At 43.4% G+C, this 12,054-nt stretch overlaps 2 protein-coding genes across 19 annotated transcripts in view; one reads left to right on the top strand and one right to left on the bottom strand.

The window, feature by feature from the left end:
* Nucleotides 1–8,118, bottom strand: part of BBS2 (Bardet-Biedl syndrome 2) — a 32,873-nt gene extending 24,755 nt beyond the window's left edge. For both annotated transcript variants that reach the window (XM_045891091.2, XM_064581042.1), the window contains exons 1-2: nt 7,836–8,118; nt 2,851–3,078 (exon numbers count right to left, since the gene is read on the bottom strand). In XM_045891091.2, coding sequence (XP_045747047.1) covers nt 2,851–3,078; nt 7,836–7,952 — 345 coding nt within the window. In that variant the 5' untranslated portion in view covers nt 7,953–8,118. The remainder of the gene's footprint in view (nt 1–2,850; nt 3,079–7,835) is intronic.
* The window catches only part of LOC123855447 (metallothionein-4), a 34,854-nt gene continuing 30,529 nt past the window's right edge, over nt 7,730–12,054 (top strand). For 16 of the 17 annotated variants that reach the window (XR_008507316.2, XR_010408157.1, XR_010408156.1 and 13 more), the window contains exons 1-3: nt 7,730–7,868; nt 9,575–9,724; nt 11,359–11,454. The gene's annotated coding sequence lies outside the window, so the exon portion shown is untranslated. Of the gene's footprint in view, nt 7,869–8,222; nt 8,403–9,574; nt 9,725–11,358; nt 11,455–12,054 lie in introns of those variants that run through there. The other variant, XR_010408158.1, reaches the window with a different exon arrangement.

The raw sequence follows: 12,054 nt of genomic DNA, 5'->3' as shown, positions 1-12,054 counted from the left end.
TCCTTAAAATAAACCAGTTAATCTCTCTCTCTCCCTATATGTACATATACCCGTCCTACACTCAATTTTATTTTTTTTTTAAAGATTTTATTTATGTATTTGACAGAGAGAGACACAGCGAGAGAGGGAACACAAGCAGGGGGAGTGGGAGAGGGAGAAGCAGGCTTCCTGACAAACAGGGATCCCGATGTGGGGCTCAATCCCAGGACCCTGGGGTCATGACCTGAGCCGAAGGCAGACGCTCAACGACTGAGCCACCCAGGAGCCCCTACACTCAATTTTAGTCTTGCACAAAAATACAGGAGGAATATCTTTGTGACCCTGAAATAGGCAAAGACTTCTCAGGACAGAAAGAGCACTAACTATTAAAGAAAAAAACCAAACAGCTAGACTTCCAACAAAATCAGAAACTTTTGCTCATCAAAAGACACCTACTTATTGGAATGAGCCATGTACTGGGAGAAGATACTTGTTATACATATTGTTATTTGCTATATATATTGTAAATATTATTTTATATATGTATATATATAAGAATTCATACCCAGTATAGCCAAAGAAAATCTACAAATCAATAATACACCCAAAGTATCAATAAAAAACAGGCAAAAGACCTTTTTATTAGACACTTTACAAAAGCAGGTAGATAAGTGGGAACTAAGCACAAGAAAAGGTGTTCTACATCATTGGTCATGAGGGAAATGCAAAATGAAGCCACAATAAGATACCACTTTACACCTTAAAATGACTAAAATTGAAAAGACTGGGATTACCAAATGTTGAGAAAGTATGGAGCAACTGGAACTCTCATACACTGCTGATGGGAAGTGTGAAATGGTACAAGCATTCCTAGGTATTTACCCAAGATAAGTTAAATCACATGCCCATAAAAAGACTAGTACAAAAATATTTATAGCCATTTTATTAATCATTGCCCCAAATTGGAAACAACCCAATATGTCCATCCCACCTGTCTATGATCAGAAGAATGAATAAACAAATTGTGGTATATTCACACAATGGAATACTGCTCAGCAACAAAAAAGAATTACTGCTCTATGCAACAACATGGATGATTCTCACAGACATGCTGGATGAAAGAAGCCAGATACCAAGGAGCACATTCTGGAGGATTTATATGAAGTTCAAGAACAGAGAAAGCTAAGCTAAGGTGACAGAAATCAGAACACTGAATGTCTAGGAGATATAGGAAATGACTGGAATGGGGCACAACAAAATTTTCTGAAGTGATGGACAAATTCTATATTTTTATAGGGCACATTGGTTACAGGGGTCAAAACGCACTGAACAGTACACATAAGGTTTGTGCATTTCACTGTATGTATATTTTATCTCAATTAAAAAATACCCCCCCAAAAATAACTGCATTTCTAGGAACTTATCCTTAGGAAATCATCAGGTATATGCTTATCAAAATATCAACTGTAATACAGAAACTATGGAAATAACATAAATATGCAACAATATGAAATTGATTAAGCAAATTATTATATAGTAGCACAATGAAAAAAATTTAGAACCAATAAGAATGATGTATGAATATACAGTAACTTCATATAAAGACGTTCACAGTGTGGTATTGAATAAAAAGGCCACGTGTAAGGGCCAGGGAGTGGAAACAATACACGTGTCCATTAGCTGATGACTGGATGAAGAAAATATGCTATGTCCATGCAATGGAAAATTCTTCAGCCATAAAAAAGAAATGAAGTACTGATACATGCTATGACATGGATCAACCTTGAAAATATTATCCTAAGAAAAAGAAACTAGTCACAAAAGACCATTTATTATATGATTCTGTTTATACAAAATGTCCAGAATAGGCAAATCTACAGAGACAGGAAGTTGATTAGTGGTTGCCTAAGCAACACAGGTTGGGAGAGAATGGGGAGTGACTACCAATGGGTACTGGGTTTTTTTGGGATAATGAAGATGTTCTAAAATTGACTGTGGTGAGGGGACACCTGGGCGGCTCAGTCAGTTGAGCATCCAACTCTTGATTTTGGCTCAGGTCATGATCTCAGGGTCATGAGATCAAGTCCCGCATTGGGCTCCGCGTTCAGCACAGAGTCTGCTTGTCCCTCTCCCTCTGCTGCTCTTCCCCTCTCTCTCCTTCTTTCTCAAATAAATAAATAATCTTAAAAAAAACTGATTGTGGTGATAGCTGCACAAGTCGCTGAATAAACTAAAACAACTGGATTGTATCCTTTAAATGAGTGAATTGTATGGTATGTGAATCATATCTTAATATATGTTAATATGTTATAATACGTTGTAGGAAAAAAGGCTACATGTATTTAGTATGATCCCATTTTGTAAAAAAAAAAAATTCATTTAGTAAAAATCAGTTCAAGGGTTGTGTTATTTCTAGATGGAGAAATTATGAGTATTTTTTTTTTGCTTCCCTATCTTTTCCATAATAAACATGAGTAACTTGGGTAAAAAGCCTGTAGCCTGTAGATGGCAGAGCACAGTAAGTGGCTTCTCCTATAAACTACTATACTAAACTTCACTGCAAAGCTACCAGGAGGTCTGATCACTGACTTCCCGGCTCTTGGCTGAGCTCTCAATAGATCCTGACAGGTGGTGGTAGCACAGATGAACCTTATGGGAGACAAGCTGGAGTGGTGCCCAGTGGTTACCAACCATGATAAAACAAGTGTCAGGCAGAGTGCAGATGGAAATGGAAAAATCTGTGAGTTGTTTACATTACAAGAGCCATACAATAAGCAAACCAAAATAAATGTCTCATCTCTTTCAAGCATAAAATACCAACGGACATTCATGAGTAATGAGAACGCTACGGTTGTAAAGGGGTATACTTGCCTCTCTGTAGAACAAATCTGAGTTATTGTAGACATCATAAGCCAGAAGATTAGTCTGCGTCCCCACTAAAAGAGCATCATACCCAAGTTCTGGGTTCAGGGCTCCTGCGGTCAGGCAGCTGACTGCCTGGTTAATGTTGAGAAGCGAAACATCGGACTCCAGGGGGCTCTGGAAGACCCTGGAGGTACTGAAATGCTGGCTCCGGGTATGAGGATTGTGAATAAAAACCTAAAACAGAAACAGTTAATTACATCCCCTTAAGATACCAAAAATGTAAAATTAACATACATTTTTTAAGAGACCCAGGGTATTAACAGATATCAACACTAACAAGAGGTTACTTTAATCACCTACAAAACCTGAAACACTCATACATAGTTCTGTGTATTGCTAGATTTCAATCACTAGGAACTGTGGAAACCCAGTGGTTCTCAGCCTTCTCGAGAACAAGGTAATGGACCAGATGTAGTTGTTGCTCACCAGGGCAGCTTATCTGCTACCCACCAGCAGGACGTCAAGCACTCTCACAAACTAGCCTCCTCTTGGTCAACCTTCAGGAAGCGCTTCCAGCTACAACGTGATTGTTTCACACTAAGACGATCCCATAACATACAGTAATAAACACTTCCTGTGGTATCTTTCATCCAAGCACCTAATACATTCACTTCCTAACCCTTAAAATTGGTTGTTTCAGGAGCGCCTGGCTGGCTTATTGGAAAGAGCATGTGACTCTTGATCTTGGGGTTGTAAGTTCAAGCCCCATGTTGGGTATAGAGATTACTTAAATAAAACTTAAAAAAAAAAAACCTGGTTGTTTTAAGAGTTAAAATATATAGTTTTAAAGTCTGGTTGTTCATAGATCTGTTTTACAAACTTAAACTGAGTCATGTGGTCAAGCTTTTTCAAGGTTTCATGGTCTATACTAGTAAGACAGAATTAAATAATTAGTCCAAACTTAATTAACTTAGCAGTTCCAACTCTCATAGATATAATCACCCCAAGAGGGGTCACTGTTTGTGGGGTAGGAGGATGTTAGATATTAAAATGGCTTGTGACCCTCCCAAAGGGCAAAGTACAAAACCAGACATGCAGCATATCTCTGGTATTAAAATTTCATTAGGGAAATCTTCCCTGTCTAAAAAATGCAAAGTAAAAAAGGGTGGGAAACACTGTACTAGAGATCGCTTAAACCTCTTCCAGTTTTAGGGGCGCCTGGGTGGCTCAGTCGTTAAGTATCTGCCTTCAGCTCAGGTCATGATCCCAGGGTCCTGGGATCGAGCCCTGCGTCGGGCTCTCTGCTCAGCGGGAAGCCTGCTTCTCCCTCTCCCACTCCCCCTGCTTGTGTTCCCTCTCTTGCTGTGTCTCTGTCAAATAAATAAAATCTTTAAAAAAACAAAACAAAACCTCTTCCAGTTTTAAAATTCACTGATTTTTAAATAAGTATTTCATCCCTTCAATAGAAATCCAAAGATTAATTTTAAGTTATTATCTAAACAGACAGCCTGCTCAACAACAAATAATTTCCAAAGGAATTGATTAGAAATATACAGAAAAGGTACATAACTATGGAATATCGTGTTGATGTCCTCATTTGTGTAATACTTTACAATACGCTTTTATAAACGTTACTGCATTTGATCCTCACAACAAGCCCTGGTTTACAGATGAGGTCAGAAGGGCCAAGGCCCCTTCCCAAGGTCTGGTGACTGGTAAGTGAAGAGGGCTAAGACCTGACACCTGGCATCCAGTTCCAGAACCTGCACTCTAGCCACCATGTCTTACTTCCTTTTAAACAGTTCGGATAGCGGATGTATCGGAACAAAAGAATTCTTTCAGAGTCTTCCAGTAATTAGACAGGCTGAGGGAGAACAGGAAGGGAAATCACTTATGGACTTCATATTCCCTGCTCATTGGAAAAGAAAGAGTTTGGGGTTTGTGGCCAACAGCAGCAACACTCCCAGGAGCAGACTTCTCCCTAGTTCCCCTCCTGCTGTTCTCTGAGTCTCCAGGAGACCTACCTGTCCCTCAGGCATGGAAAAAGCCAAGCTCAGTCACACAAACAAATGGATCACTCCCCGTGCCTTCAGCCAAAGGACTGGCTGAAGTTCGTGGAACGTTTGTTCTAGCTGAGGGGATGCTGCTGACAGGAGAAATTCAACGGGTCCCTTCAGCCCCATGGTGAGAGGAAAAACGTCCCCAGAGAAAAACAATAACATTCATCTTGCAAAAAAACCCTTTTTAAAATATCCTTGCTCAAAACAAAACAAATAAAATCCTTGCTCAGGCTCAGAGACCCAGATCCCAGTATGTCAGATTCACGTTAACAGAATCCCACTTATAATGACAAAATTCTGTTTCTAGAGATGTCCAATGGTCAAGGAGGGCTTTAGCCTTACCTGGAATGTTTAATTGTTATTATTGTGTTGTAGTTGCTTAATTATTTTTAAAGCAGAATATATTCCTGTATTACTTGGATCATAAAATGCTACCATTTTTTTAAAGTCTCAATATAAAATATCAGGTCATAACTTTTGAGATTTGTTTAAAGTTCTAAACAAAATATCCAATTACATAGGTCACAGGACTTTCTCTCTCTCTCGATCTCGCTCTTACTCTATTTTTTCTAACTCCAGAAACAGACCTAGACTCCAGTGTCCCTGTCTTCCATATTCGGTCACATTCTAAAGATAGGGCTTCCATAGACACCTCTGCCTGACCTTCTTGCTTCTACTTCTACACTCACCTCCTTGCAGCTCTGTTGCAGTACCAGCTAGAGTTATGCTTTATCTTAAAACATTAATCAAACCCCATCACCCGAAAACAATGGTCTTTAGATGGCCTACTGGCCCTATATGATCTAGCCCCTGGCTATCTCACTGCTTCCTTCATTCCATCCCAGCCCCAGCAGCCTCATGTTGCTGGAACACACCAAGCATATTTCCACCACAAGGCTTTTGCACTTGCTGATCCCTCTGCCTGGAAGGCACTTACCCCACATATCTGCAGGGCTTGTTTCTTCCTTTTCTTCAAATCTCTGATCTACAGTTATCAGAGGCCTATGGATCACCCTATCTAAAATAGTGATCTCCCGGGCGCCTGGGTGGCTCACTTGGTTAAGCGATTACCTTCGGCTCAGGTCATGATCCTGGAGTCCCTGGATCGAGTCCCGCATCGGGCTCCCTGCTCGGCAGGGAGTCTGCTTCTCCCTCTGACCCTAACCCCTCTCATATGCTCTCTCTCATTCTCTCTCTCTCAAATAAATAATCTTTAAAAAATAAAATTAAATAAAGTTAAAATAAAATAAAATAGCAATCTCCCATCATTCCCATCCCCTTACTATTTTTCCCCCCTAGGGAGACATTATCTGTGTGTTATTTATATGTATATATAAATATATCTTAACACGTAAATAAAACATAAAATATATAAATATATAAATATACATATATATTTTTTCTCCCCCTGGTGTCTAGCTCCCCTTTTCAAATGTAAACTCCAAATGGGTGACACTTGTCACTTTCAACCTTGCAACTACAAAGCTAAGAACAGTGTTCAGTTGTAGTAAGCCCTCAACAAATAAGGGGCAGAGCCAATATCCACGGGACCTTTTCAGCCCATTTATTTAGCTGCTATGCACCCACGGAACCAATATGATTTTTTTTTTTTTTTTTTTTTTTGGCATTTGCAGAACCTCTTAATAACTAACATTATTACATGCCAGGCCTTGTGCTAGGGGGCTCTACTTCATTACAGTACCTAATGAAAATGCATCATTACTTTCTACCTATGTATCCCAAGGCCTATCATCTAACATACAGCGTAGGTGGAAGTGCCTTGAAAACTATAAAACATTACATAAATGTTATCTTATTAAATCCACACTGGGTCAAGCACAGGTACTTTACCTTTCATCTCCACCACTTTCTAGTTGCACGACCTCAAGCATTACTTTGAACCTCTCTGAACCGCTATTCTAGTCAGTGAAGTGGGAGTAAGGACAAGAAAATAACAACAATTAGTGACTTACATGCCTACATTTCCCACACCCCAAGCGCTTTGCATGTATTAACTTACTTAGTTCTCATAACAACCCTATGTGGTAGATACTATTATTAAGTACTTTGCCCAGGGTCATGAAGTTAGTAGGTACTGGAGCCCAGATCACACCTGTGCTAGGCTGCTGTCCTTGGCATTGTAGCAAGGATGCCGAGATCATTCGTGTAATAAAGCTTTGTACCTGTTAAACATTATTACGCTTGGTGTCACTGTATACCATGTATTTTGGTCATGCCTCCATCAGTACAGAGTGCCTTGATGTGCCTTCTCTGCTGGATTTTAAGCTTTGTGAAAGTAGAGATTTCAGCTTTATCTCTGAACCCCCAACATCTAGCACAAAGGAGGTGTTCAGTAAGTCTCACGAATGTTAAATGACCATTTCATCTCTGTGACTCCCACACCTTGCACAGCACCTGGCACACTGTAAGCACCGAACAGGTACTCAGTGAATAAATTCTAGGAAAAGACGTAAATGTACACGGATAAAGATCAAGTGAAATCTGAATCACTGAATTTAGGGGTCTTTGTATTTTTTTTTCCGTAAAGTTGTCTGGTTCGAGAGGCAATATGAAATAGTGGAAGGAGCTCCAGTGACAGGCAGAGGCCTTGGGCTCAAATCTGGGGTACGCTACCACTCCTAATCCTGACCAAGCCCCTTCCCTCCTAGGGGCTTTTCTTCCCTAAGCTTCTTATCTGCACAGGGGCTCCAACACCGTCCGAGTCTAAGTGCCCATAGACAAACTGCTTGGAAAAGCCCTTCACGCGAGAACCCATCATTCTTCCTTATTCTGCGCAGGACGGAGAGCTAGGTTGCCAGGCAACCGAGGCTGGGGGCGGGGTCGCAGGGTGAAGGGCGGGGTCGCAGGGGCGCAGCCGCGGAGATCCGGGGGACTCGGCGGACCCGGACTCCGTGCGGTGGGAACGGTTACCTTGCCCGCTTGGGTGGCGGCTGCCAGGCACGGGTGAGTCCCGTCGTAGCGCCCTATGGCCACCATGCGGGGGCTGATTTTGTGGCGCAGTTTCAGGGTGAACACAGGCAGCAGCATGATGGCGGCGGCTCAGGGGAAGAGGGCTCGGGGCCGGAGGCCTGTGCAGCGGAGCCGGCCTCACCCGCCGCGGTGCAGAGCTCCGGGACCCGCTCCTTCAAGCCTGGCGCGAACGGCGCGGGATCCAGGGCCCCCCCCACACACACCCCGCGACCCCCCCCCCCGCTCTTTCTGCGGCTGCGCAGGCCCACCTAGCCTCTTCTGCGGCTGCGCGGGCTCCGCCCCGGGTCCTTCTGCGGCTGCGTGGTTGGGCCTCGCGCCTGGCTGAGACTAAAGTTTCTCTCTGGTCGAGTCGCGTGTTTTGCTGCTGTAATTTTACCTCGCCCTAGTCCCCTGTAAGAACATGTCTGAGCCGTTGCACTCCGGGACTTTTCCTAGCACCACAACCAGGCTGCACCCCTGCAGATTCCACACACAAGTACCTCAGTCCCAAAGGGAAGTTGAGGAAAGGTATCTTGAATGCTTGCTCTGCCTTTTGATTTAGCTGTTAGTCGGGGCAAACCACAGTAGTTACCTGCACTAAGTATACCAATCCTTCCAGGATAAATAAAAATAGTGCATCAGACTCATATTTAAGTAGTCCAGCCGCCCCTTGTAAAATTCCTTATATATCTTTAAATGAAAATATACAAAATTGAAAAGTCACAAAACTTCCCAACATTCATTTAAATATACTATGTGTTAGGCACTGTTCTAGAGAATAGAGGTTTAGCAGTAAACATACTAGTTTACTGCTCTGCTGGAGCTCTCCTGGCACCAACTTACTAGTCAGCAGAGACAAGCACTAAACAAGAAATACATGCAGTAGGTCATTTGGTGATGAGAACCATAAAGTTAAAGGAGGGAAGAGGAGTAGAGGATTGGAGGGAGTGCAGTACTACATAGGATGGTAGGGGAGAGACCTCAAGTGACATTTAGCTAAGGACTTGAAAGTGAAAGAGCCAGTCTTGGGGAAGAATGTTTCAGCAGGTGCAAAGGCCCTGAGCACTCCGTTTGAGTGCCTTCTAGAAATAGACATTTAGAAGTGAGGAATGAGATGAGTAGGAACCAACAGAGGAGACTGAGAAGGAGCAGCCATCGAGGAAGTAGGACCAGGCGGTATAGTGTTCTGGAAGCCGAGTGAAGACAGGGAGAAGGAAAATAACTGTGTCAGATGCTGTAGGTAGGTCTTAAAAGATGAGTTCTAGAATATTCTTGTTACCCTTGGATTCTGTAATCACAGCTGTACAAATGAGCATCTTTCATAAAGCCTACTGTTGTGTCTGACTAGTTGTAACCTCCTTTGGAGATCATGTCAAAAGACTAAATTTGAGGGCCTTGATGGAATGTAAGACCTGAGACAATGGCCCTCTGCAGCCCCTCTGATAGGCCTTGCTTCTGAGTCCCACCAGCCCCTTTCTGCCCCACCACCTCCTCTGTCACCCGTCAAGACACCACAGTTCGTAGCAGTTCCCCAACCAGCCTCATAATAGAAATTGCCCTGGCTTGTACCCCTGCCCTCATCCATCAGAACTTAATTTGCTTTGTGAAGTATCCTTCCCCTCTACCCCCAGAGTCTACCTCTACAAAGTTGTCAGCAAACTGAATCCACTTTGCTAATAGCTGATCTTTCCCACGAACAGCTTGAAAGGAATGAATCTCTAACAGATCATTTCGGGCCATCAGTTTTCGGACAGTCTCCATATGCCGGGCAGTGTTCAAGGACCTATGAAAACAGCGGTGGACAAAAAATGTGTAATTGGTGCCCCTGTGGAGTTTACAACCTAGAGGAGGTAAGGAGCAACAAACATTACACATGAAAGCAAATAAGATCATTTTATCTGGTCATAAGGCTGATATGCTCGATGAGGCTCAGGAAAAGTCTGTCTGAAGAAATTTGAACTAAGATCTTGATGATAAGAAAGCAGCTTCCATTAGAAGATGTGGGGGAAAGGCTTTCCAGAGAGAGGCAACAGTAAAGGGAAAGGCCCAGGTTAGGTATGTTCCAAGATCAGAAAGAAGATAACGTGACTGAAACCTAGTGAATGAGAAAGAGGTCACATCACCTCAGGCTGTGAACCACACCAAGGAGCTTGAGTTTTACTCTTTTTTTTTTTTTTTAAAGATTTTATTTATTTATTCATGAGAGACAGAGAGAGAGAGAGAAGCAGGCTCCCAAGGAGCAAGGAGCCCGATGTGGGACTCGATCCCAGGACCCTGGGATCATGACCTGAGCTGAAGGCAGACGCTTAACCATCTGAGCCACCCAGGCGCCCGAGTTTTACTCTTTAGCGGCAGACAAGTGCATGGCTTACTGGATTTCCATGTAAAGTTGGATTTCCACCCAGTAAAGCCTCACTCACTCGATGGACTGCCTTGGTGGCCTCCTATTGCAATCAGCAGCAGCAGCATCACTAGCATTTATATCACTAACGTTTCATTTTCTACATGCCACCATTTCTAAGTACTTCATGTGGATGGCTCACTTAATCCTGTAATAACCCTGTGAGGCAGGTGCTATTGTTAGCCCATTCTACAGATGACAAAACTTTTCCACTGTCACCTCCTCCTTTCATGACTCCTCATTGGTGCCCCAGTTTCAACCAAAGAAAGTTCAAGCACTTTGACAACTTATAGAGATCAAATTCTGATCACCACTGGCCTCTGCAAGCCTCCTCTTCTGCCACCTCTTTCTTGCCTCAAACTCGATCCCTTCTTCGATGCTGTCTCTAGTTTCCCTGCCTTTGCTCACATTGGCCCTCTGCCTAGAATGTCCTTCTGTCACTTCATAACTCCCACCCATCTTTGAAGACAGATTGGACGTCACCACTCCAGACAGTCATGTCTGCGCTCATATTTAGGAGGTAGCCACCCTTTCGTGGGTCCCCTGGCAATCACATCATTTGCCATATTGGAGTTTTTGAGTCTTTGGATCATAATCCTAGTTAGGATCAGCAAGGATCCCCAGAAGGGTAGATAATCCCCATCCTCCTTGACAAGCACTGATCAGAGCAGGGGACTTGGGAAGGTTCTCCTCTAAGGAGAAAGGAACAACAGCCAAGAGAGGCTGGCCCAGAGATGGCTCTCCCTCTACCAACAATTGCAGAGTCTTCTTTACCTCTGATGACTTCCCCCTCAAGAATCACTGGCTCTTCAGAGGGGACAGCTGTCATCTTCACGTCAGTGAGACCTGGGGCTCCTGAGGACCCAGGACTTGTGGGAAGTTGCTGGTGGGCTCTAGGCTGGCAACACTATCTAGAGGGTGAACCCACAAGTGTCCAAGTATGAAGTCCTGAGCTCAAATCCCCCCTCCATCAGTCACTCGCTGAGGCTCAAGCCCATCATTTAATCCTAAGACTCATATGTATTGAATGTCTTCTCTGTGCCAGGCATTTGACACACACACTTACTTGCTTAATCCTCACAGCCACCATCTGAGGCAGATTCTATCATCATCCCCATTTTACAAGAATGGAAACAGTCACAGCAGGTTGGATCACCCAAGCCTGAGAACACACGGCTGGTAAGTGGCAGAACCAGGATGGCACACCCAGGTGGTCTGCCTCCAGGCCTTGAGCTATGAACCGCCCCACGTACTATAGTGTCTCCTGCAATGAACTTCCTGAGAGCCAGCGTCCTCTTCTAGAAAAGAGAAATATCTGGAATACTACTTCTGGGGAGTATTATGATAATTATACAAATTAATATAAGTAAAACAATGCCCTGCCTTAATAAGGGCTCCCATAAATGGTTATTATGATTATTATGAGCTTTTTATGATTCTGTCTTGGTGAGAAGGCTACCTTTGACTTGTTAGGATTGTTATTGTAATAAATTTGGTGTCTTTTTTTACTTTTTTTTCCTCTTCTTTTTTTTTTTTTTTTTAGCAAGTAGCATTGTTTCTGGTTCTCTCTCAGCCCCAGGGTGGGGAAAAACACCCACCTAGCTAGACAAGGTCTGGTGGGAACTAGGTGAGACCCGGCTTGGAATGCTGATTTCCCTGGGCCACCCCTGCCCCTCCCCCACCCCCGTGTCCTCACCTCGCTGTGTGAAGCAGTCCCACTAGAGGGTGTGCAGGTGTAAAGAACGGAGGTTCCTGCACCGCAGGACTCTGGATTACAGG

Source organism: Mirounga angustirostris, unplaced genomic scaffold (genome assembly GCF_029215605.1).
Source record: "Mirounga angustirostris isolate CCGP_5_RB_7025 unplaced genomic scaffold, mMirAng1.0.hap1 SCAF_16, whole genome shotgun sequence".
Lineage (NCBI taxonomy): Eukaryota > Metazoa > Chordata > Mammalia > Carnivora > Phocidae > Mirounga > Mirounga angustirostris.
This window is presented reverse-complemented; position numbering and strand designations above follow the sequence as displayed.